The sequence below is a fragment of the Macadamia integrifolia genome, unplaced genomic scaffold (genome assembly GCF_013358625.1).
Source record: "Macadamia integrifolia cultivar HAES 741 unplaced genomic scaffold, SCU_Mint_v3 scaffold1080, whole genome shotgun sequence".
NCBI classification, from domain to species: Eukaryota; Viridiplantae; Streptophyta; class Magnoliopsida; order Proteales; family Proteaceae; genus Macadamia; species Macadamia integrifolia.
Window position 1 is genome coordinate 613 of NW_024868078.1, and position 24754 is coordinate 25366.

General features: G+C 37.1%; 2 protein-coding genes and 1 long non-coding RNA gene across 3 annotated transcripts; 2 read left to right on the top strand and 1 right to left on the bottom strand.

Moving 5' to 3' along the window:
- The first annotated feature begins 807 nt into the window (after nucleotides 1–807).
- On the top strand, nucleotides 808–4523 carry LOC122062651. Its single transcript, XR_006135045.1, has 2 exons — nucleotides 808–1245; nucleotides 2636–4523. It is a non-coding gene; the product is annotated as an uncharacterized LOC122062651 (long non-coding RNA).
- An 803-nt stretch (nucleotides 4524–5326) lies between these two features.
- Nucleotides 5327–6911, top strand: LOC122062635 (protein FANTASTIC FOUR 1-like). The gene has a single exon (XM_042626283.1). It carries the CDS (start codon nucleotides 5559–5561, stop codon nucleotides 6684–6686), a length of 1128 nt encoding a protein of 375 aa, XP_042482217.1. The 5' UTR covers nucleotides 5327–5558; the 3' UTR covers nucleotides 6687–6911.
- A 9387-nt stretch (nucleotides 6912–16298) lies between these two features.
- On the bottom strand, nucleotides 16299–24277 carry LOC122062637 (mitogen-activated protein kinase kinase kinase NPK1-like). The gene is made up of 17 exons (XM_042626285.1): nucleotides 23811–24277; nucleotides 23676–23717; nucleotides 23293–23358; nucleotides 23099–23209; nucleotides 22930–23010; nucleotides 22731–22808; nucleotides 22536–22618; nucleotides 19672–19753; nucleotides 19436–19536; nucleotides 18975–19014; nucleotides 18775–18834; nucleotides 18632–18681; nucleotides 18326–18551; nucleotides 17987–18223; nucleotides 17541–17875; nucleotides 17392–17453; nucleotides 16299–16724 (listed from the first exon to the last, which is right to left on the bottom strand). The coding sequence occupies exons 1-17, from the start codon at nucleotides 24096–24098 to the stop codon at nucleotides 16579–16581; spliced, it is 2088 nt and encodes a 695-aa protein (XP_042482219.1). The 5' UTR covers nucleotides 24099–24277; the 3' UTR covers nucleotides 16299–16578.
- Nucleotides 24278–24754: the final 477 nt, after the last annotated feature.

Sequence of the window (24754 nt, forward strand, 5' to 3'; positions counted from 1 at the left end):
CCCTTTTGTTCATATTGTGTACCCCTTCTTGGCATTGGAGGACCAGGGGATAGCTGAGTTGGCAATGGACCTTTACCTCAGGAAGCGTATGATTCTAAGTTCAACCCCCTCTTACCTCCTTGGGGCCACTCACACGGGTTGTTTAGTGTTTTTCACTGCTTTCAGTGAAAGTTGAATGATTCTCATTCAATCTTGGTATGACATGGTCCATGCGGTTGTGGGGTCAGTATGGACCCGCGGGACTAGTCAAGCTGAAGGCCTTGATAACCATTGTTAGCAAAAAAAAAAAAAAAAAAAAAAAAGGGTTAGGGGATACTATCTCATCTTAGGGTCGAACCCTAATATATGTACACATTACATTTTCATAATCCGATACATTTCTTTCCCTCCCAGCATCGGGATTTAAAATGATAGAGGAGAGCGAAGGTCCTTGGTACTTACACAAATGTTGAAGAAGATGACTATAGGATAACATAGGTAGAAGACGATCTTACCTCTTTTCCCTCTTTTGTTATTGTTTTAATCGAAGGGTATTTAGGTAAGTTCATCTATAAAAAAAGGTATTTTGAGCATTAAATTTATAATGTTAAGTGACGTGATCAATTAACAATTCCAATTTAACAAGGACTAACAGATTAGATCTAATTGTAAGAATCTTAAAATCTAAAGAATGTAATTCCTTTAAATTATTGGATCCATATGTAATTTCAACAAAATAGAGGGGTGGATGCATAATTTTCCCATGTTTTCTTCAAAGTAAAACCTTGAGTTTACGCTGTTCACAAGATATGTGTGTGGAATCTTCACGTATGCTGTTCACAAGAAATGTGTTGGCTGTGGGGAATCTTCAATTACGCTGTTCACATGACATGTGTAACTGGAAGGCGAATTCCGACCGTTGGCAGCGTAGAAGTGGAAGGAAATGGAGACCGAACATATATATCCCAAGCTCTGTTGCTTCTGCTATGGCAGCTTCGACCTCCTTGAGGGCTTCTCATTCTCAGATCAGGCTCTTCTCTTTTCCAAGGCCGCCGGGAATAGGAGACCGATCGTTGAAAGAGGGGTTTCTATTAGGTATGATGCTGGTGGTCCCAATGTTTTGGCCAAGACGATAAGAAATGATTCCAGGGCTTCCACTCCCGGACTCTCTCAACGACTCTTCCATTTCGGTTTTAGGGCTCAGGGAAAGCATCATCCGCTGGGTTCAAGCTTAAGCAACTCTTCCAATTCGGTTTCACGGTTCAGGTAAAAGCATCATCCGCTGTGTTTAAGCTCAATTGGCCCTTCCATTTCAGTTTCAGTGTTCAGTTATAGCTAGCTCTCTCTCTCTCTCTCGCTCTCGCTCTCTCTCAGTATATATAGATATATAGGATGAATGGCGTGAGATATATCTTTCTCTTTCTATGTTTTTCTTTTTTTGGGTGAAGTTCTCTTTCTACGCTCAGTGATCGGTTTTTTTTTATAATAATTTGTGATAAATTTTTTCTAAACTCTATGCTTCGAGATTGAAAATCGATTGGGAAAAATATATGTTCCTTTTTTTTTAAAGGAAATTCCCTGATGCAATGAATTGGAAACTGATATGCTCTGTGTTCAGCGTTGGAGTTTCTACACTAATTAATTGATGATTTAGATTGGAGTTTCAGAAGTTCCAATTTGTTGACGATCCATTAACATTTTGTTGTGTTGAAAGATTCCTTACTGCTGCAAGTAAACCATGAAATGGAGATGCTGGTTTTGCACGTTAGAACATTTGTGATTCAACCCTGAGAATAGCCTATCCTACTCACACACACACACACACACTCACAGAGTATGGAATACGACCTCTTTCACTGTGTATGTTTGTTTCTCTTTTGGAAAAATCAATAAGTTGAAAAGATGAAATGCAAATTCGAAGTTTCTAGAATTGGAGGAAACAATTTGGAAGTGGCACAGCCTTCCATCAGATATGAAAAGCTGGAATGTAAATTTAAAATTCCTACTTTCAAATTTAACTCTTTTAGAGGTCTTACAACCTAGGGGAGAACTCTAAAATCTGATAAGAGTTTTACATTGCATCAACAAACTGGCCATCTTCAGTTAAAACTTTTCAGCTATCATGGAAACAGCCCTTCTGCAAACAGGTAAAATTATATCTATATATCTGGGCCAGCTGGCCAGTTTCCTGCTAGAGAAGCCTTATAACTATAATCAATGTCATTGGGTGATTCCTCAAGATTTCACTCCCTGCACTACACTTTTTGTTAGGATGTTTATAGTGGGAGAAGAGAGACCCAGATTTTCAAATCTGAAATACCACATTTTATGAACATCACTTAGGTCCTAAGCTTCTAAATAGACTAGAAAATATCCATGTCAACCACAATTACAAAATTGGTTTTACATGGTAGGAATAGACTGCAACACTCTTGGTAGAATGGCATTTTCGAAAGTTGACTAAATCTAAGTTTCTTTGATTGTCAATGGTGAACAGATACTTAACATTAATTTTTCTCTATTATTTTCTTTTCCTTGGTTTTCCTTCATTAAAAACACTATTTATTTCATATGGATCATGGAAAGGGGATTGAACATTTAGGTTGAAGGGTCATGCAAAAGATTAAGGATGTGAAAGAGTTATATTGTTGGGCAGGTATTGAGAATAGAAATCATCTTTTTTTCCAATGTACCTTCATTATGCAAGTGTGGAGCGATATTTTTGGTACCTTTTGGCCAAATAGCAATCCATCTTCTAGTGTCACTTCGGAGGAAGTATGGATTGCTAAGGCATTTGGAAATGACAGCATTGGTGATATTGCTAAGCTGGCCTTTTGCTCTACCATATCTCATATATGGTCTGAAAGAAACTTTCGAAGATTTCGCAACAAAACAAGGCCTCGCCTTCTTATTGTTAAAGATATCCGGCTCGATGTGATTAATCGCTGCAAAAATGGGATCTTTAGAGGAAAAGAATCATCCTCAGTTGCCCTTATTGTCAGAAATTGGGGCTTGCATGTTCTATGTTGATTGCCCTTCTCTTCCCTCCTAGCTGGTGTTGTGTTCTCAGCCGATCTCTTAGGCTGTCTTGTATTCTTGCATTGTTTTGTTGCTGGTTTAGGAGGCTGTAGCTTGTCCCTTGGGGATATTCCTTTGGAAGGCTGTATAGCTGCCTTTCCTCTTCTTTTTATATTCCCCTCTATCTGTTTTGCTTCTTTTTTTTGCAATAAAGTAATAAAGTTGATCTTAAAAAAAATAAATAAATTAATTAAAAATAAATAAATAAATAAATAAAAATGGAAACCTCATTCTAAACATTTATGTAACTTAAGGAAGAGGTTGTTTGTCTGCACCTATGAAGACTACACTAGGGATGTCATTGGATAAGAACCTATTTATCCTTACCATACAAATCTACCATTTCCTTGTTCTCTCAATGTACCAGCCTCTTTTCTAGAACATAACCTCAAGAAAATTAAGGCTCAACACATAAGCTGTTGAATAACATCAAGAATAAGTTCAACACATCATTAGTTCATTTATAACAATTAGATGGAAAATTAACATAGGCAAAGCATGATCTGATTTGGACAAAGTATTATCTAAAATTTAGAGTCACACACATGCATCTTATAAAGAATAGTTAATGTAAAGTGATCATGGTATCCAATTCCAATAAGCTTAAAACATAAATCATATCAAGATTATATCATTTTAGTTTAGAAAAAACAGAACCTCTATTACACCAATATCATATTAATCCAGGAAAAAACTGTAAGATATATTAGTGAACAATAAAAGTAAAACTCTATGTAGTAAATTAGTGACTGACTAGTGGGAGAAAAAAGAATAAGAGTTAGAAACTATAAAAGATAAAAAAAAATAATTCTACCACTATCTCATATTTCTCTTTCTTCTTTCAATTCACCATTGTCTTCACTCATTAAATATTCAACTTCAATTGGATCAAGACTATATAGGAACCATGATAACCTAGTCTGATTTATCCAAAATTTAAGCTCCCGAAAACTTTTGTTTTTATGATCATAAAACAATACTTATAGGTTTGAAAATGCTTCTTAAGAATAGAATTTCACAATTTCTCAAACATTATGGTAATAAAACTATGAGATATTTCTGTAGAATCGGTTGTTTGGCAATAGTAAATTGCATTGTCTAAGACTCTTTAACTAGGGGTGTCAACGGGTTGATTTGGCTCAGGTTTGGTTTGATTTTTCTAGTTTCGGTGTGAGTTTTATAGAAACTGAAGGTGGACCAATAAGAAGTTTCTGGTTTTGGCTTGATTCTTGTTTCGTTTGGTTTGGGTTGGTGTTGGTTTGAATTACCAGGTTCAATACGATTTGGTTCGATTTTCAAACCTGGTATGGAACTGGTATCAGCTCGGTTATAAACCGACCCAGCCTCATTATCAGGGATTTAAATGCCTCTGCTCATTATTAGGAATGGTTCTCATTATAAAAGCATAAGAGATTCTCAGCATTGTAAATCCAAAAGATCCATTGTTCTCATAATGGAAACAAAAAGAAAATAAGATAACATCATGTTAAGTTTGTCTCGAATTCTTGACCCGTTTTGAAGATTGACCCGATCCGACATATTTTGGTGGCGACCCGAATGGGAATTTTTCTAAGATCTGTGATGGAAGCAGAGGGTGCGGGGGCGTAGCCCCCGCGGTATGGTTCGACCGGATCGACCGTGACCCGATGGGTCGAACCGCTATTTGGAGTATATATATATAATGTACTGTTGCTTGTTGAGAGTCATTGTATTCTAGGATTTTCACGAAGCTAGGGTTTCAGGGCGAGTTCTTCCTCGCCGCTGCTAGGGTGTAATCTTTCTTCTGCATAGTGAATCATCTTCTTCTTCGCCCGAGGACGTAGCACACCACCCTGGTGTGTGAACCTCGTTAAATCTTTGTGTCGTACGGATCTATTGTCTCTCTTTATTCATGTTTCTTGGTGTTTGATCTAACATATAGGATACCAGGAAAACTCATTTTCTATCCAACCTACATAAACCCAAGAAAACTAACCAAAAGCTTTTATCTTCTATCCTTTCATTCAAATTTTGTTGATTTTGTCTTTTTCATTTGCTTTGTAATGATATTGTGAGAGCTCTCCATAAAATAAATGTATTTTAGGTCTCCAGCACTTATTCCAATTCAACTGTATCCAGAGGTTCTAGTGGGCTAAAAGAATCCTCTCTCTCTCTCTCAAAAAGAGTCTTCACCCTAGCCCCCACCATGGGCACTTTTGTTGAGTTTTGGGCACTACAAATACACACATCTACCTCTCACTTATTCCTCATGTTTCCTACATCTCTCTTCTCCTCTTCTCTTCTTTTACCCATACTCTTTCGCCTATACTTTCCCTCCTAACTCTACACTTCCACCAAAACCAACTGAAGGTTTTTTAGTTAAAACCTTCAATTAGTCTTCCTTCTCAACCATCAATCTCTGTGCACCAGAATTCCTTGTCATTCTAATCCAAAACCCAACTACTCCTTGCTCTGTTTCCTCTGTTTCAAATTCATTTTTCTGGGTAGGAGCCATTGTAGTGATGTCAACCGCAGTGTGCCAAGGGCTTCAATCATGTCTGGAGCCCTGGACCAAATTGACTGCAACTAGTCCCTACTTCGCCCGATCACTCAGTTTTAGTTGGACGGCTTATGTCTCAGATTCTGACTCTGAGAAAGACCTGAAAGAGCAGAGCAACATCGAGAAGGACAACAACAACAACAACAACAGCAGCAATAATGATCAGCAAAACAAAAACTGTGACATCAATAACAGCAACAACAACCAGTTGAGGTCCAGTGGGGGTGACATGGGCGGGTGGAGCTTTATCCGAGCTCTGACCAATACTTCTGAAGGTCCCAAAGCAGCAGCAGCAGCAGAAGAGAAGGAGAAGCTGTACATCCACCCTCTCGTGAAAAAGCGTTCATTGAAGCTTAGTGAGAGGAGTTTAGAGATGTGTACAGAGAATTTGGGCTCCGAAACGGGTTCTGTAATCAGCGAAGATATCAGCATTCAGCCATTGAACTGTGAGAGAGAGAAGTCACTAATAAGAAGAAGAGAGAGAGCCAATTCATCATCACTGAGGCAGCTTACAGGGGTGAATTCTAGGGAATTTCCACCACCATTGACGACGATAAGCTGGTCCAGTCAAGTAAAGGTGAAGACCCACCGCGAAGGAGGAAGGTTGTTAATGAAAACAGTGAGAGTCCCCTGCTCTCAATCATGTTTTCAAGCTGAAAGGGAAGATGGGCGTCTCAGGCTTCACTTGTCATCCAATTACTCTAAAAGGTTTGAGCCAGAATTTGACCCCCAAGCTACATCAGCAGTAGAAGAAGAAGAAGAAGCAGAAGCAGAAGCAGAAGCAGAAATTGAAGGAGGAGAAGAAGAAGAAGAAGAAGATGACAGAGGAGAAGGCAATGAAGTGGAAGAGGAAGAGGAAGAGGAAGAGGAAGAGGAGTTAGATGATGATGTGAAATGCTGGGGTGGGGGTACAAATGGGAATAATAATAATAATGATGATGATGATGATGTGAATGTTGGAGGTGAAGTGGAAATGGGGACCTATGAAAGGGGGAGGAGGAGAAGGAGAAGCAGGTGCAATGAAGGTGAGGTGCATTGGAACAACTTGCTGTTGATTCAGGAGCCTTGTTGTTGGGTGGCTACCTCTTGAATAAATCCAACTCTTTCTCTCTCTCTCTCTCAAAAGTTATGGACCTACCTTAATCTAATGATGATTATATTTTGGGAATTTTTCCAACCCCACCTTAATTGGTTGGTGTTGTTGATTGTAATGTAGCTGCAAATGTTAGTGTCAGTTATTATCGTTGCTGAGCAGTTTCCATTCTCTCTCTCTACATGTATCCATCAGTCATCTTGTTTTATATGTATATTTGGAATTTATGGCTCTTCACGTTGTTTAATTACAACTGAATATTGGGACCATTACCCAGAAAGCGAACAAAATATTAAAAAAAGAGAACTGAATTGGACTTTGGAGTTAGGACAATTTTTATTATTAAAAAAAAAAAAAAAAAAAAAAAAAAAAAAAAAAAAAAAAACTCTCTTTCTCTAAGGAATGATCAATGGCGTGTGGCAATGTCATGTAATTTAAATATTTAAAAGGAATATCTTATGGTTAAGTTATAGGCTTTTGGCCTTCCAATGAGAAAAACGGAAACCATAATATATATATATATATATATATATATATTTATATATAAATAGATGGGAACGCCCATAAACGATTCTTGCAGAGTTGCATGGCATAGGCTGGGATAATGAGATGCGTGTGAAGCTGTTTCATGGTAGCTTCGTGAATCCACCAACTGTCACTAAGAACTTTCGAAATTGTTAGAAGAAACATAAAAAAAAATATGGCAAAAGTTTTTCTGGTCTGCCGACCAGATAAGAGAATATATGGTCTGGACTAATCTGAAACGTGAAATTGGTATCAATTAATCTCAATCGTTCTTTTTGTTTTCAGAGACCTCATATGACATACGGTAATTTTCTACGAATACGCTACCCAAAATTTATACCATATATCCACGTCAACTCTCAAAGGGAAAGGAGGTTGGACGTTCGGGGAGGTTTTCTCTCACAGAACCAAGAAAGAAGAAGAAGAAGAGAGGGGGACCAGAGAATGGTTAGAGATGAATAAGCTTGCAGAAGAAGAGGATCAAGAAGGGAAATTGAGGGCTATAAAATCGCTGGCAGAGAAGAAGGAAGGGGGGCAGAAATCGTTGGTTTGTTAGAGAGGGTTTCACAGATAGAAAATTGCAGGGAGAGTGAAGAAATCGCAGGGTTAGAGAGGGGTTTCACGACAGTTTCGTATTTATCTTCTACCTTCCCTGTTTCTTTCCTGACATCGATAGGCAACGATCGTTCAGATGCTCTCATCAACAAGAACAGAAAGGTATTATTCTCTCTGGCAAGTGTGAACTTAGGTTTTTCGATGAGAGACGAAGCCGCCGGAGCAGCTATGAACGAACAGAGACGGATGTGTATTATCATACATACTACTTATTCCAAATCAACACTTTAGGACAATGAAATTTAAATCCAACGGTCCAAAAAACACCCCTCACAAGATTCCTATATGAGGCGTCCGACCAGAAAACCTCAACCCAAAAAATATATTTAAAAAATGAAGAAATAGATTCATCAAAGAAGACATAGAGATTTAACTTGGTTCACATATCAATATGATGTGCTATAACCATGGGCAAAGCTAAAGATATGATGAAAAAAAGATTACAATGGATCTCTCTCTCTCTCTCTCTCTCTCTCTCTCTCTCTCTCTCTCTCTCTTTTCTTTTTCTTTTTTGATTAATGGAGATTTATCAAGAACATCCAAACACATAACAAGAACTTTTCCTCGAAAAATCCTAACAAGAAAATCACTAAATTTCACTTTTTCTTGTCTCACTTATTTACCCAACAAGACTATATAGAACATATATATACTCGTTTAAGTCAAATCAATCTATTGGGTCATATTTTATCCTCTGCTATCATAACATATCTCAAAAAAATTTTCATCTAAATCGCTCACCAAAATTATGGGAGCACAACAATCTTCAAAATGGGTACAGAACTTCAAGAGACATAATGCGAATCAATAGTAGTTAAGACTTAAAGAGTACTTTCCACCCAAAAGGGAAAAGAATAGTAGTAAGAGTACTGATACTAAAACCAACTACTCTCTCCTCAATTTCGCCCTTCCCAGGGCCTCATCTCATGGCTTTGATCACTCCACACTTGTTCTATTTTTTTTTTTTTTCGGTTGGATTTTTATGCGAGATTTTAGGATCGGACTACAACTGCTCTGTCCTTGATGTACTTGAGAATTGACTTTAAAATCTGCAGGTTTGAAACTTAAAAATAGAGAGGACAAAAGCATGATGATAGTGGAAATTGGGCATCCATACATTATTCTTTTGGGTATGGTTTGGACGGTGTGAACATGTTTGCACCATCCCTTCATCACCTCATGAGCCCTATTATTTTGTGCACCAAATTGGAGATTTAAAAATGACTTGAGATCTATCTCTAAATATTATGATGTTCAAATCAAAGTTTTGATAGTGGTTAAATGGGTGTTCTTTCATGAAAATTTAAATTTCGATTGACAAAAATATAAATGAAAGTAATATGATATATGGTGGTTCATATGGTTAAGAATTGAAGTTGATGAGATGAGTCGTTGTCAATGCAAATGACAGAATCCAATGGTCAATATTTAGCATTATTCAACCACTTTATATAGACCCAATGATGATTGCTAGTGATCAATGTATAGACTATAGCTGAGGTGCTTGATATCATCCCAATTCTTTGAGGGAACATTGCTGGTTTGGTAAGTATGGTTTGATATGATATTGATCCTTAGAACCTTGATGCAATTGTGGAAAGATGGGGCTAAGGTGGGTCAGGCTGCAAGGAAAGAGTATTGAGTGGGGGACATGAGTGTGGGTTAAAGGAGGAAGATTCAGGGGCGAGGGTGAAATGTAGAGGAGGGGTAGAAAGACTTGCAAGAACAATGGCCAGCCATCGAAGGAGGAAGAGGTGGTGGTGAGGAGTTTTCTACATGTGGTGTGATGGGTAAAGCTACAAATATGAGAAAGGATAACATACTTCTTGAAAATTGAGGGACCACAAGTGTAGTTTTTCAAAATATTAGGTACCTCAAATGTAATTTATCTTTTTAAAATAATTGTAATAATAATAATAATAATAATAATAATAATAATAATAATAATAATAATAATAATAATAAATGTTGATCTTAGACATGCATTTTTTTCATGTGCCAGAATATTCTTCAAGGGTGAAAAAAAGATAAATATAAAACCAAAAAGGATAGATGATGAATCATTGCATGTACGTCCAGATAAACATATATATAACTAATTCAAGTTCTTTGAAGAGAGTCATAACATATATAGTCTTAAAACCGTGTTACGGAGACTGTTTCTTAACTAATACTTTTCACCGTGAGAATGAAACAATCTTATTACCAGTATTGCACCAAGGTCTGCTCTCTCTCTCTATACATACGACACATGTCCACCAATAATATTATTGGTGACCGACCCCTCTCTCTCTCTCTTACACAGCCAGTGTACTTACTTTTTTCTTCTCGATAGGATCAGTGTACTTACTCCTTCATTATTTTGCTTAAGGTTGCCAAGGTGTCAATCGTTTGAGGTCACTGACAACCACAGGAGAAAAATTGAGTAGGAAAGATAAGAACAAATGTCTCTGGTGGCCATGGTTGAAGTCCATCAGTACTGACTAGGCCATTTTAATGGCTTATATATAATCCTTATCCTATTCCATAGAAACCCAAGTCAGATTTGTTTGATTCTATCGTTGAAAAATAGAAAAAAAAAATTAATTCATTGATACCCTCAAAAATATTTACGTTTTTTGCATGGAGAAATTCACCAGAATCCATCTGAAAATGCATAGAAAGAGACGGGGGAGGATTGATGGAATGATGACATGGATGATGGCTTTGGTAAACACAGATATTGATGGATCGTACAAGGAGGTTCAATAGTTTACATGTGGAGAACAGAGCACCAGACCACATAGGAGAGAGAGGGAGAGAAAGAGAGAGCGAGAACAAGAAGAGGTAAAGGTATACGCTATAGAGGTGTGGTTCTCCTTAATACGTAGGTCTTGCATTGTTATTATTTGCGTGGGCTTCCCTCAGCTGTTTTTGCCTTCTAACCTCTATACATGTGTGACTCACGCTCCACATATACTATGTCTCCCCCTCCTCGGCCCTATCTACCTTTTCTTTGTCTCTCTCAATCTAGCTAGGCTGGGTAGGCTTGGAATAACCCAAACTAAACATTCACAGACACAGAGAGAGAGACAGAGAGAGAGAGAGAGAGAGGGGGGGGGCGGGTTTGTCAAATTTCTGTTTACTTGTTGGGGGTGATTGTCATTTTTGTGTCCAAGATTAGGTGGACAGGGTGGTAGGGTTAGATTATTATGAGAGGAGAGCGGTGATGGATTAGTTTTCGATGAGAAAGATGGATCTTATGCTTGGAGACTTTTTCTTTTTTTTTGGAAGAAAGAGCTGATGCATGACCTATTATTGTGTAGACCCAGCAAAGACATTTTTTTTTTTGGATTATATAGGTTTTTTTTTTTTTTTTTTTCTTCTTTCTTCTGATTTATCCTGTGATTGATAGTCAGGAGAAGAAAATTAAAAATAGAAAGGAAAAGAGAAAAAAAAAATTATGTCTAATTGACTACTAATAGAAATTTTTTTTTTTTTTAATTTTCTTGTGTTTTAAGAAAGATTTTTTTTTTTGGCCACACAAAAAAACTTTATTATTTCTAAACTGAATTTTTAAATTCTCAAAAAAAAAAATCTTCTCTTAATTCAAAACATATTAAACATAATGAAAATTTTTCAAACTAAAAAAATAATAAAATTTTTGTACTTTTTTCTTGTCTTAGGTTATCAAAGACAACGTTAGGGCCTTTAATTTATTTATAAACCTCGTCTCTTTTCTCTCAATATATATAATTTTTAACTCTCATGCCCATTTAATCACCTCCATACATCATTTGTTGTTTTGTACCATGAACCTTCATTGTTTTCCTGAATTTCAGGGATTGAGTAAACTTACAATAAGCTATTATTTTCTGTCAGGTACCACACCCACTGTTTGTTTTTATGAGCAGTTTCAGCACTAGGAAGTAGGAATACATCTGCTCTCTCTCTCTCACTTCACTAACGTTGTTGTTTTGAGTTTCTGATGGAACCTAAACTGATTTGAGACTCCCCCATTAATTGATAACAAATTACATATGAGATTAAATAAGGCCCAGACTGGGTAGGATTGGAGGTGTAAATGTTTTCATTAACATTTCTCTCTTTATAAAAATACTATACTAACCTTCATGGCCATGATGGAACAAACCCTAATTCAGAGGAAGCTAATTGGCAAAAACAAGTTTATAATCGTAGAACATATATGTTAATTAGCGTCTTGAGGTTAGATGGAATACAAACAAGAGATGATCAAGAGAACCTTTGTGTAGGCCCTTCTTTGTTGGGGGTACAATGTCTTGTACTCCGTCACATGAATTTATGGGTTGATTTCAAAAGGTCGTTAAGAAGCCTAGGATCCAAAAGTTTTCATCATAAATGTTTAAACTTAGGTTATATACGTATTTCGGTAAATTTATTTCTATAAGGTTTGGCTATAAATTTATAGCGAGAGATTTTTCCCTATAATTATTTTTAGAATAGCATGAATATAAGCAATTGTAACCCTTTGCTCCATTGATGGTAAAAGTAAATCTCATCTCACTGTGGACATAGACAATCTGATAAGAACCCTAACTTATGCGTAAGAAAGCAATGAGTAAGGAGATGTATGGACTCATGGATAACCGTCCATGTAAATAAAAAAAACAAAAAAAGAAAAATCTCATCAATCAGTGGCATTTCTGATTTCTCCGAAAAGAACACAATACATAAGCTATCACATATTGTTTCCATGATTCTCAGGGATCTTCCCTGCAGGCTTAACCAAGTGGGAGAGAAAATCATCTTCCACAGACCTGCAGAGGATCAGGGTTAGGATCAAAGAGGGACCCACTTCCCCTACAACAAGGAGGATCCTGTAAATCCTATCTATGTGGGTTTTGTGAATCATGAGAGTTCGTCCTCTTGCAATTATTCATTATATTTATTTTTTAAAGAGATGTGGTACTTTATTCTTTCATGTAATTAACCCAAAAAAATAAAAAAATTGTCCTTGTTCACTTCTCCTTTCTATCTTCAATTGGTCAATATTACACTGATCTCATCAAAGAATCCTAACCATCCATCTTCCTCAACTTTTCCTCCTAACAAAGTCATTCCATATGGGGTCCTTATTTCTTCCATGCATCATCAAATCTAAGTTCTTGTCTAGAGAGAGAGAGAGAGAGAGAGAGAGTTGAGCAGATTCTTAGTGGAGGACATGAGTGAGACCAATAAGATAGCATATTTTGCATCTGACCTCACAGAATCTTACCTTTTCACATCAGTGAGGTTCTCCTTTTAATTTTCATTAAAAAAAAAAAAGTTGAAAATTTTGGTAAAGGTATTGAAGATAGAATTAACATCTCTACAGTCACAAAGGTTTCCACTGATGCATGAACATTACATCTCTCTCTCTCTCTCTCTCTCTCTCTCTCTCTCTCTCTCTCTCTCTCTCTCTCTCTCTCTCTAATTTATAAAAAGACTTGTGCTCCTTCCAATACTGTTCAAGCTTTTACAGTCTCACAATGTACTATATAGGCGACAAAAAGAAAAGGTTAGTCTATGACTCAAAAACGAACTTTTATAGGGTTTTGTAATAATAGCTTTGGTAGAAAATATAGTATTGAGACAAGGTTGTATCGTGCAAATCCACCAGGGAACAGTTGGAAGTCTCGTGGGGTGACCAGTGTTTCCATGTTCCTCACTCCTCCTCTCCCCTATCATTTCGGGATATGTCTATTGCCTCTCATGATCATGTTGCTCCTTCCTCCTCTTAGCCCTTGTTTGATCTTTTTATATATATATATATATATATATATATATTTTGGTAGAATGTTTGATCTTTATATACCTATGAAGTTTATTGTAAGGAAAGGGATTCTTATTTGTAACAATTGTATTTTGAAATTAGAATGAGCATGAAGAAATTAACGATATTTCTTTATCTTTTGAGTTATTCTGTTAGATCGATTGTTCAAGATCTTTGGTCTCTATCCGAATCTGACATGATCTTATAATAAGAATAAGAGATCTTTTTCGATAAATCCCTTTGCCCCTCATTCTTTGAGAATTAGAAAGATTCTTTTTGAGTTTGAATTTGTTCATTTGGAAACTGGGTTCTTTCTTTTTAGATCAATATGGGATTGGCCAAAAACTCTCACAATATGAGAACAATAATGAATGTCTGTTCATTAAAAATAAATAAATAAATAAATAAATAAATAAATAACCAAGTACTCATCATCCAATCCATAGAATTCAGAAAATCTATTCCATCATCTAATTTATCTGATTATGTTTTTAACTCAAACTAGATTAACCAGTCAATTAACCGTGCCTAAATTGGCTTTGATCTAATAAGTGGGACAAGATAGTTGATGGATCAAAATATCTAATATACAAATCTTTAGTTCTTTACCATATACATTTTTGTTAATATCTAATACTCCAAATCTTTGCCATATACATTTTTGTTTATGGCAGAGGGTTGGCAAGTTATGGGTGTGAGATGTCCTCATCAAGTCAATGGAAGCACGGGAAATGTGTCGCACGATTCATATGTAAACCCCACATGAAAAGAAGAAAGAAAAACCCTCACATGTCGAGGAGGAAATTGTGCACGAAGTTTCATGATACCGGCAACATGGATATTCTTTTCACTGAACTTTGTGCTCCATCTAATTCCACTTTGGTGCAGTAGTTAGTCAGCAAATTTTTTTTTTTCTTTCTTTTTGAGTTGAAATGGAAAATATATTTCTAAGATCATATATAGGGAGGAAGTTAGGTATGCTGCTTGATTTCCTAAAACTAGCGGCTCAATCAATGGGAGGGTTGAGATGGGAGGGGCATAGAGGACTTTTTCAAGGAGAGGAGGAGAGATATAGACACAAATCTGAGTATGTCGCAGCCTTTTTCCTTATATAATAAGAGTACGACTTATCTGTCAAGGATGTAGGATGTAGAAGCAATTCACTATTTATCTATAGCAGCATTGTAATCCGTTCTTTATAGTTACCAAAGTTAAAAAAAGTTAGGAGAAATCAGTGGGATTGATTCGTGCCACTGATCACTCTTGTTAAGACCTTAGTTTCCCTAATGGTGCAATTGAGTTGATGGGAACTGATCTCCCAAAATGAAGTAGTCCCTAGTAGCTCTCTTTCAACGTGCACTTGCTGACTAGGCCTCGTCAAGATACCTTGGCTGTGCTCAATTCCAGAAACCAACAGCCAAAAATTGTAGTAACAGCGCCCTTTCAAGGCATCCCTTGAAAGAGGTCAAGTCTTGAAGCAAAAAATAGCCCCGGCCGATAAAGCCTCACATGTGATGCGACTCTCCCTTGCTGCATTTGTCTGGAAAAAGATCCTTTCCAACACCATCGACCCTCCAATCATCCATCCAAGGGTTAAGAGTGTTAGATTCACCTAAGATGAGTCAAATGTCAAATTTAGTGTTCTATTTCAATCATATAATTTATTTATATTAAATTATTCCTTATATATTATATTAAACAAACGATTTATTTTACTTGTCTCTTTGACTTTTACCTAAACGGAAACTTGCCATTTCACTGTTTAAGCATATTACAAGCTTATCTTAGTGGTCCACCTAATAAACCACATGGGAAATGATGTGGCAATTACAATTGTTAGATAATAGAAACAATTTGAAGAGAACATTTGTCAAATTCATACTCATATTTAATAATATATCTCCTTTAAAGGAGTGCCACTTCCAAGGCTGTAAGCCAATTAACTCAATTGCCACATCATTATTTCCATCTTGAGTGAAATCTATGTAGATATATTGCAGAGACCATCATATTATTAGGGCTTAATTTGAGTAACGAATAAGACCTTTTTATATGTTGATACCATACTACAAACCTACATTTAGGGTTACAACAGGGTCAGGTTGAATCGGGCTTTGTAAAATCCCAATTAAAGTCTGAATCCGCCCAACCCTGACTCAGGATCTGAAAAATTCAACTCTTACCTACCCTTAGGGCTGGGCAGGCCTGACACTAAATTGCCTTGATCATGGAGGGGGAAAGAGATGAAACGGCTGGGCCAAGGTTCAGGAGAATAAGACAATGCTGGATAAGGCCAGGCTCAGCCCAAGGCCTCAAACCTGACCTGGCTTTGCCCTGACTCAAGGCCTCAAATTCCCAGCCCTGACCCACCCTCAAGGTTAGAATATCTCAGTGGAAATCCTATTTGGGCTCAGGCCGGGCCAAGATGAGCTTGGGGTGATAGGGCCAAACTTGCACCCTACCTACATAAGGAGAATTACTAAATCCTATTTAGGATCATAGTATAACAAGAAAAAGAACCCATGCCGGCATGCCCCAACGTAGACCCCACTGCATCCTAATAAACCGGTCTTATGGTTCGACCAGTTTGAATGGAGATATTTTTATTTGAGTCAGACTCTAATCTAGTCTAGGGAATGAGGTATCAATATCAGAGAACACAGCTCTTACACATCCAACACTGAGAAATATGTATCTCTCCAAACAAATACTTTGAATTATGTTTCATATTGAGCCATAACATACACTTTAGCTTAAAAGCCATACAAAGATACTGCTGTGATTTTCAGGCAGAACCACAAGAAACTGAACACAATGGGGTATGTGGTGCCTTGCCTGTGCTATTCATGTAGGAATGGCTTGTGGCCACTTTCTATTATTAGAACATTTCACCAAAAATAGAGCTCTACATACATTAATACTCGCTGGGAAAACAACTCGGGTTACCAACTGTAGTAGATACACGGGTAAGTATACTCATTTTCCTGGGGATGCAAACCACAACCGATCTCTCTGCCGATTTAAAGCCCAATCCTTAGGAGATGATGTCTTCCCACCAACACCTGCTGCTCGATCCTTTGGAGATGATGTCTTCCCACCAACACCTGCCTGACGCATTATCTCTACAGACAGTTATATTAGCCAAACAGAACAATTAGAAGAGTGAGCTAAGGAAGATGACAAAGCAATTTGTGACAACCGAAAACCCACAGTTCAACCATCAAGATTTTTAGTGCTATTTAATCCAGGCAAATTTTCTGGTAAACATATCATGACAAAGTTTCCCTTATAATAATTTACATATGCCAACCCAAAGGATTCTATTAAGATCATTATTTCGTAATCTCTCAATGTCTTATATTTTATACTCTTTCAAAGAACCAAGTTTGTTCCGCAGATTTATTATATGGCTATCTCTATTAAATTGTTCTGGAAAATGGGATGTCTGCATAGTCTATCCATCCATCCGTGCATGAATGAATATCATCCATATCAAATGCTTTTTCTAATCATTCTGCTTAGCCTTCCACTATCAGCATACTGGTTATATTTACAAGTAGTTGGACAACATGACCAACGAAGAGTATGTTATTACATCAGTAAAACATGTTAAATGCATATTATAAATTATGTGGATAACCTGTTGCAAGTTCTGCAAAATGGAAAGAGTTACGGGGGTGAAATGAAAAATGCAGTATTTGATTTGTGGCATTTTGTCACTTCAAAAGAGGTCACAAAGAGTGCTGGGGCACACTGTAATTGAGACTCTAAAGAAAACAATTGACTCACCACGTTTTCTTTCAAGCTCTTGGTCTAGCTCTTCTTTCCACTTCCTCTGTCTCTCAGAAAAACTTGAACCGAAGAAAGGAAAAAAGCATTAAGGAAATATACAACTTAAAAATGAAAGCAGTGTAAAGAACGCAAATCATTAACCAAACCTTGGGCTAATTGGTTCCTGCTGACTGTCACGAAGAACCCCTTTCCATTCATCAAGCTGAGGTGAAGGAATTTCCCGCAAACATTGATTGTTATGAGAGCCGATATTAGATACACGCCTGCTACAACTCCCAGGACTAGCAGTATCAACAGCTGGGGATGGGGATGGAGTTCCACTAGGAACCTGACTGGGTGACTTGCTTTTTGGTGGGAACTTCAAATAATTAATTACATTTTCATCGTTTATGCCCCCAACAATACCCAGAGGTCCAGAGGCATTTAAGGTGTTATAGAACTCTTCATAAAGTGGTGTTTGCAGCTTCTTCAAATCTAGAGCCTGGCAACAGTATGACCACAAACTTAAGAAAAACTCTTAATCCCATCACAGAAGAAACTATATCAATGAAATAAAATAAAATAAAAGTTCATGTTACAGAAGAAGTTATACTTTCTCATCCAGGAAGGCTCTAATTTTTAATTCAGTAACTTCATCATCATCCTCAGATACTGATGGCTCGAATGGAAATGAGAAATCATTGTCACCCTTGGTAGATGCTCCAGGACTCCCAGAAATTCCCTCAACTGGATGACCTGAGTGCAAGTCTATTCCTCCCTGTTCTGGCCCAGGACTTTCATCAAACTTGCAAGGCCAATTGTCAGTGGGCTCACACATTGGATTAAAACTCTGATTAGAACAAACAAAACCATCAAAACTTAGTCACTGAAGTTCCCTGTAACTACTTGAGGCTAATTGATAGTTGTAAGGAACTTAAAGAAAGTGCATTACCTTATTGAAGTCATCCACTGCGGAGACAGAAGTGACTTCTACCGATTGATCCAGCAATAAATCATCTCTATCATCAAGCTGACACATGTCATCACTAGTGTTTGTTCCCCGTTGTCCCATCCCTGAGAACTTCTCGGGATATACAGTTGAGCACCTCACACTACCCGTATCAAAAACATTATTCAATCCATCGCAGGTTGTCTGAGGTCTGAGTGCAGGACTAATGCTGCAGCATCAACAACCTTACTGTCATGATTGCTGAAAATGCACAAAGTAGGTAAGCATCTATGCCATTTCAACACTTACGAGTTCTTCATAATTGACCCAGATGAAGGCAACACACTTGCAGAAGCTTCCTGACAGTGATGAATTATAAAATCAGCAGCACGAAAAATGAAAGAGGTCTAATCATAAATATAACCAAAAAAAAATGGGAATGTTACACTGACCATAGCTGAAGTGCGAAGGATTGGATGAGATTCCCGGTATTCTCCAGTAACAAATGGATGCTTCATCAAGAATATGACAAAATTACTAACTTGCAAAAACTAGTTAACAAAACAATGAGGCATCCCAATGATCACTGTCTAGTGTTGACTTCAACAACTCCTATGGGTTAATATATTGTATAGAGGAAATAAACTCTTACCTGCAACAATTCTGATGCAGTGGATCTCAAGTTTGGTTCCCTGCCATCATATAATGTTTTAGTCTTAAAGGAAAACGTTTCAGAAAAAGTAACCAACAAGACACAAATTCAGATTAAATTCTTTTTCTTTTTCCTTTTTTTAGTTGATGAATATATACGGAAAATTACAGATGGAATAACCACATTATCTGTGACTTTATCATAAACAGAAATACTGACGTGAGTTCTAGATAGCATAAGATTCTAATGCCTATTAATCATTAATGTAACCTTAAGGTTTCAATTTAAGATTCCTAACCCGAAAAGATATCAGATATCAATTATGTAGAAAGGAAATGATTCAAGTATAATGCATTCAGGGTAAGTAACACATCAAAAGAATCTTATGTGTCCTTACTAACTGCTGATGAAAGAAGTTGGGGGGGGGGGGGGGGGGAATGTAAGGGAGATCACGAATATACTTCTGCAGACATTTCAACAGGAAATCCTTTGCCTCAACAGAGAGGTGCTCAGGGATTGGTGGATGGGACTTTGTTGTACCAATATGGAAAAGAGCAGCAACCTAGAGACAACACAAGTTGTTAGTGTTAAATGAATTGAAGGACAATGTAAGGTTTCAGAAGAATAAACTCAAATTTGATAAGTCATACAAGTCAAAGGAAACCAGGGAAACTATTAATTAAAATGTATTGTGTACCTCTTGGTACTGCTGACTCCAAGGAGGCTTTCCAGTAGCCATCTCAATAACAGTACATCCAACACTCCAGATATCAGCAGAACTAGGAAATATTAGGACAGAAATCAGAAAACTACAGCATCAAGAATGAGGTATACAAGACCAAAAAAAAATTGAGTATAGCACTAATAGGAAGACCTAAGACCAACACCAATGGACCATAATCAATCAGCAAGCAATACTAATAATATAAATAAAAGGAAGCTTTGACCTTTTTTCCTAGAAATTTTTCAAAAGACATTGAAAAATGGAAACAAAGATGAAAGGAATATGAACTAAATTGGAATAACTCAATGTTCTTTCCATTATGATAGGATAATTAGAACAGAATCCCAAGGTACTCCATTGGAGGTCGTTACACAACTTTAGTAATTTCAGCAGTCCCAAATCAAATAAGATAGACTCATAGACTAAAGGTTCAGCTTAGAGGCCAAAGTTTCATTGGGTTCTTGAGTGGAGTAATTCCTATTTTATGATTTGTAAAAGCAGCCAAGTCATTTCTGCGGGAAAACTCTTGGTTGGCTAATAGACACTAACCTCAATATTAAACATTTCAAACAAAATATTCAAGGACATAATGATGCAGATTAATAATCAAAATAGGTTTGTTTTATTAGGAATAAGCCTAGGGTTGGGTTGTATATGTGTTGGGCCTTCAGTCCATGTGGTTTGGAGTGTATTGGGCCACTTTTATAAGTTTAAAAGAGGGGCTCTAAGATTAAGTACGGGATCACTAGTTAATTTTCATTTTTCATTAGTTTCCTCTTTAGTTGGGTTGATTTGAGTTATATTTGTTTCCTTAGCAGTCAAGTTATTAATTGAGTCAAGTCATTACTAGTTAGTTTCCTTTTTCAACTAGTTTCTAATTTCAGTTTTTAGTAACTATTGTATTAGGAGAATATTTGGTTTCCTTTTTGAGGAACCTTCTATTTTGTAATTCCCTCCCCCATCAACATTATAAATAAAGAGGAGGAGGCTCCTAAAAAAAAAAGAGAGATGATTTTGATAAAAAAAATTAATGGTTGTTGCTATTATCTTCTTCCTGAAGTGTTGTCTTGTGTTTGATCAACGCTGAGGGAATTGGTGTTTGATCCAATTGACTCTTTGCGGTGTGAAGCCCAAGAGGTTCTTTTCCTTAACTTATTTTCTTCTTCTCTCAACTACACAAAGTGTTACTGATCTGCTCAAGTTCCTACAGGTATTTATATTCAGCTTTTTTATCAGTTCTGCCCAGAATTCCTTCGGTTTCCTAATCGATTCCCTGCTCCCCTGAAGCACTTCCAGCCATCAGTTTTGGCTAAAATTCTGGTTAGACCTCCCTCTCTATTAAGGTGAAACTCGACCCAGATTTGGGGCTGTTCTGATCAGCCATTTTTGAGATATTTTAAATCTCTGATTTTTTGACCTGTAGTGATTTACAGAACAGAGACCAGCTGATAGGTCTGATTCTTTCCTCTTCTGTTCCCATGAATGCTCTCTTGGTTATACCCTGTTAAGAGCCTATATCTGTACCTGAATTAGTCCTGTTTACTGGTTTATGATCTGAGTTTATAGAGGACAGCTTTGGGTTTTGAATTCTGATTACTGAGAATTAATTCTTCCTTATTTCTGGTCTGTGAAATTATGTTCCTATATTGGATACTGTTGGTTGTTCTTTGATTAAAAGTTCCTACAGTTGAGACTTGGTTAGACTCCCTATCCTAGTCTACATTACGTAAGTTAATGGACAACATCCTTGAAAGCTTTCAACCATGGTGCTCTGAACTCCAAAAATGCCAACAAAAGATTTTGAGGGCGTCTGATTTGTAATTGTCACACAAAAGACCAATTGAGAATTGTCATCAATTTATAGGGTATTATATTCTTCTCAAGCACCAACAACCATTTAGCCATCTCAAGCACTTTGAATTTTGTAATAGTTAGGTGATTGGCTTGAAATATTGCAAGTAACCAGTGAGGAGGTTTCACAAATACCTCAATTTATATTTATTGAGTTTAATTATATTACTGTGCAGAACAATTAACCTGAGCATAAAATTCACATATATCATTTTCCAGAAATCTACCAAATACGCATCCAATACTACCTTTATAACCATGCACAAAATGCATGTCGCAATAGAAATAATAAATTCATAAATGCCTCCTAACCTAGAGATCCTCGAAACACGTTGCATCATCAAATTGGTATTCAGACCAATATTCAACTTGCACTTTCTTGAGGCTTGCAAAGGATTCAGGTTGGCCTAGTGGTTGAAACATCTGTTCATTTTCAAGTAGGCTTCAATTCGAATCATATGCCTTGAAATGTCATTAAATAGTATGAAAGTGACTCTGCATTTCCCTGGTAAAGCCTGTACGGTGTCAACCCTAAGGCTTAGGTTCAAGGCTTGAGAGTCTAAGACAACCAATCCAAACCCTCTAAGCACTTCACAGTGCACAAGTTCATATGGTGCCTCTCAAATTCTTTGCTAGGTTCATCTGAAATTCCTCAAAAGAATTTAAGGGATCCATAGTACAATCACCCTCTGTCCGCTAGGTGCACAGAATCCTAGAAGCTGAGTGAACATAATAACACATGGTTATGCATATGGTACAGTCATAGGTGTTAATACAAGAGCAATCAGCACCACACTCAATCACTTGAGATGTGTCAATGCAGATCTGAGCTCTAAAGCCAAGAACTTGAAAGGAAACTTGAAAAGCACACAGGTATAGGTTTTTGTTGCACTAGTCCTATGATTGTGGTTTTACATTTGTTTGTTAGCCATATTAAACATAACTCATGCTAATAAGAACTTTTAGGGGAGTATTATAGTCCTTACAAGCTGTGCCCTGTCTGAAGTATGACTTCTGGAGCCATCCAATATGGTGTACCCTTCATTGACTTAGCACCTGATATGGTAGCCTGAATAATCAATCAGAGCCATTAACATTTGTCATTTCCATGAAGAAGAAATATTGCTTGATAATCTGACCGTAAAATCAAACTGATAGGGAAGGACACTCAGAGTTCATACAAGTTCAACCACTTTCTTGGATGCACCAAAGTCAGCAAGCTTGATGCAGCCCTTATTATCTACAAGGATGTTTGCCCCCTGCAAGCACATGAAAAGAAACAAGATATTCACAAAGCAATAGAAGGAAAAAGACAGAGAGAAAGTATCAAAAGAATCCTTGCTTTCCCAGAAAATTGCATTTTGAAATAAAGAAATAAACCTTAATATCCCTATGCATAATTCCGTTCTTATGAAGATACTCTAGCCCCAACAATAGCTGCTTTGTGTACATTCTTATTACCTGTTAATCAAATAGGAATAGGAACAAACATCAGTACTCAAAACATGCTAATTTGGCATTTTTTTTTTAAAGATTGGCACTGACTTACAGGTTCTGGGAAAGACCCAAATTTTCCGAGAAGGGATGAGATAGATCCACCGGGAACAAATTCCAACAAAATATTTAAGGTTCCCTCCTCTCTAGCAGTTCCCAAATATCTCTGAGTAAAGACAATAATAGTAATCATAGTTGAACAAGAGAAAAGCACATCACTTTCACTATAGTAACTCAGATTATACTCACAACTATGTTAGGATGAGAGAGATTCTTAAGAAGCTTCACTTCTTCCTCAAGCTCCCGAATATGTGTCTATTTTTTGACAAATCAAACAAACTCAATCAAATTCTGCAGCAGGCCCTCGTGAAGCCAAATGATAATAGTGGGGGAAAAGAACAAGCACAATTAGGTATCATGAAAATTTCAATTTAATAGATGTGGGGAATAAAAATTCAAGAATTCGATATTAAGATCAAGTTGAGTTTATAGCAACACATAATAATGCTAAAAGTAATTAGAACAGAATCAACTACACAGGCACCATTGTTCAACTCGACCGATAAGCTATATACAGAGGTAGGAAAGAGAGAAAAAAATTTACAACCCAAACAATGGAATCCGAACCTCACCTGTGCTTTCTCCTTCGACGCATTATTGGCCGGGATCAGAACCTGGAACCAATAGTAACATCGAAAAGGTAAGATCCGAGTAAACTGAAAATCATGAAATCAAAGGAAAAATGGAAATCAAACACGAAAATTCACCTGCTTCACAGCGAGAAGCTCTCCAGAGTCGAGATTCATCCCCATATATACACGACCAAAGGCACCACAACCGATCAATTCTCCCTTGCGCCATCTGATCGGAGGTGCATTGTCCTTCACGATTGGAGGCAGTGCTGGAGGGGAAAGCCTAGAGAGAAAACCAACCCTAGATCTTCGGATACAAGTACCGATCTTCTCAACCAGACCTCCACCAAGTCCACCTTCTTCATCTCCATCTGTGCTTCGGAAAACCAGAGATCGACGAACTGATCCGACAAAGTCTTGCATCGCAGATAACACTTGTGATTCTCTTTCTGAACAAACTGAAATCTGTGAGGGTGAGTTCGGAGAACTGTTACTACTGGAGCAAGGAATAGACTAGATCACCTAGGGTTCTTTCCGTTTCATTTCGGCCAGTGAGAGACTGAGGAGGCAGAGAGAGAGAGAGAGAGAGAGAGAGACACAGAGTGGAAATTTGAAGAGAGGGAAAAAGGCCAGGGTCATTTTTCAAAAAAAAAAAAAAAAACTAAGTAAAGAAACGGGTAAACGGGCGTGTCGACATCTAATTAGGAAAAAGAATAAGTCGTACTTCTTTTTTTTTTTTAAATGGTAGAAAATAAGTGGTACACTATGGGCCGTTTGATAACACTTTGGGAGAATGTTTCTGGTGTTCTTCTATTCTGCAGAAATGTAAATAGAATAGAAATATGTTTGGCACGTCCAATTCATTTTGTATTTGCATGGAATGAACTAATGAAAAAGAATAACTAAAGAGTATATTGCAAGAATACCAAAAAGTTACTTTGTCTATTCTTTTTCTAACTTAAAAGAACAAAAACCCCTACAAAACCCATTACTTTTTTCCAACGACTCCCAATAAAAAAACCCAAATCTGCCACTTCCCTTGTAAGAAGCCAGAAAAGGGGTCTCAAGCTCAAGATCGT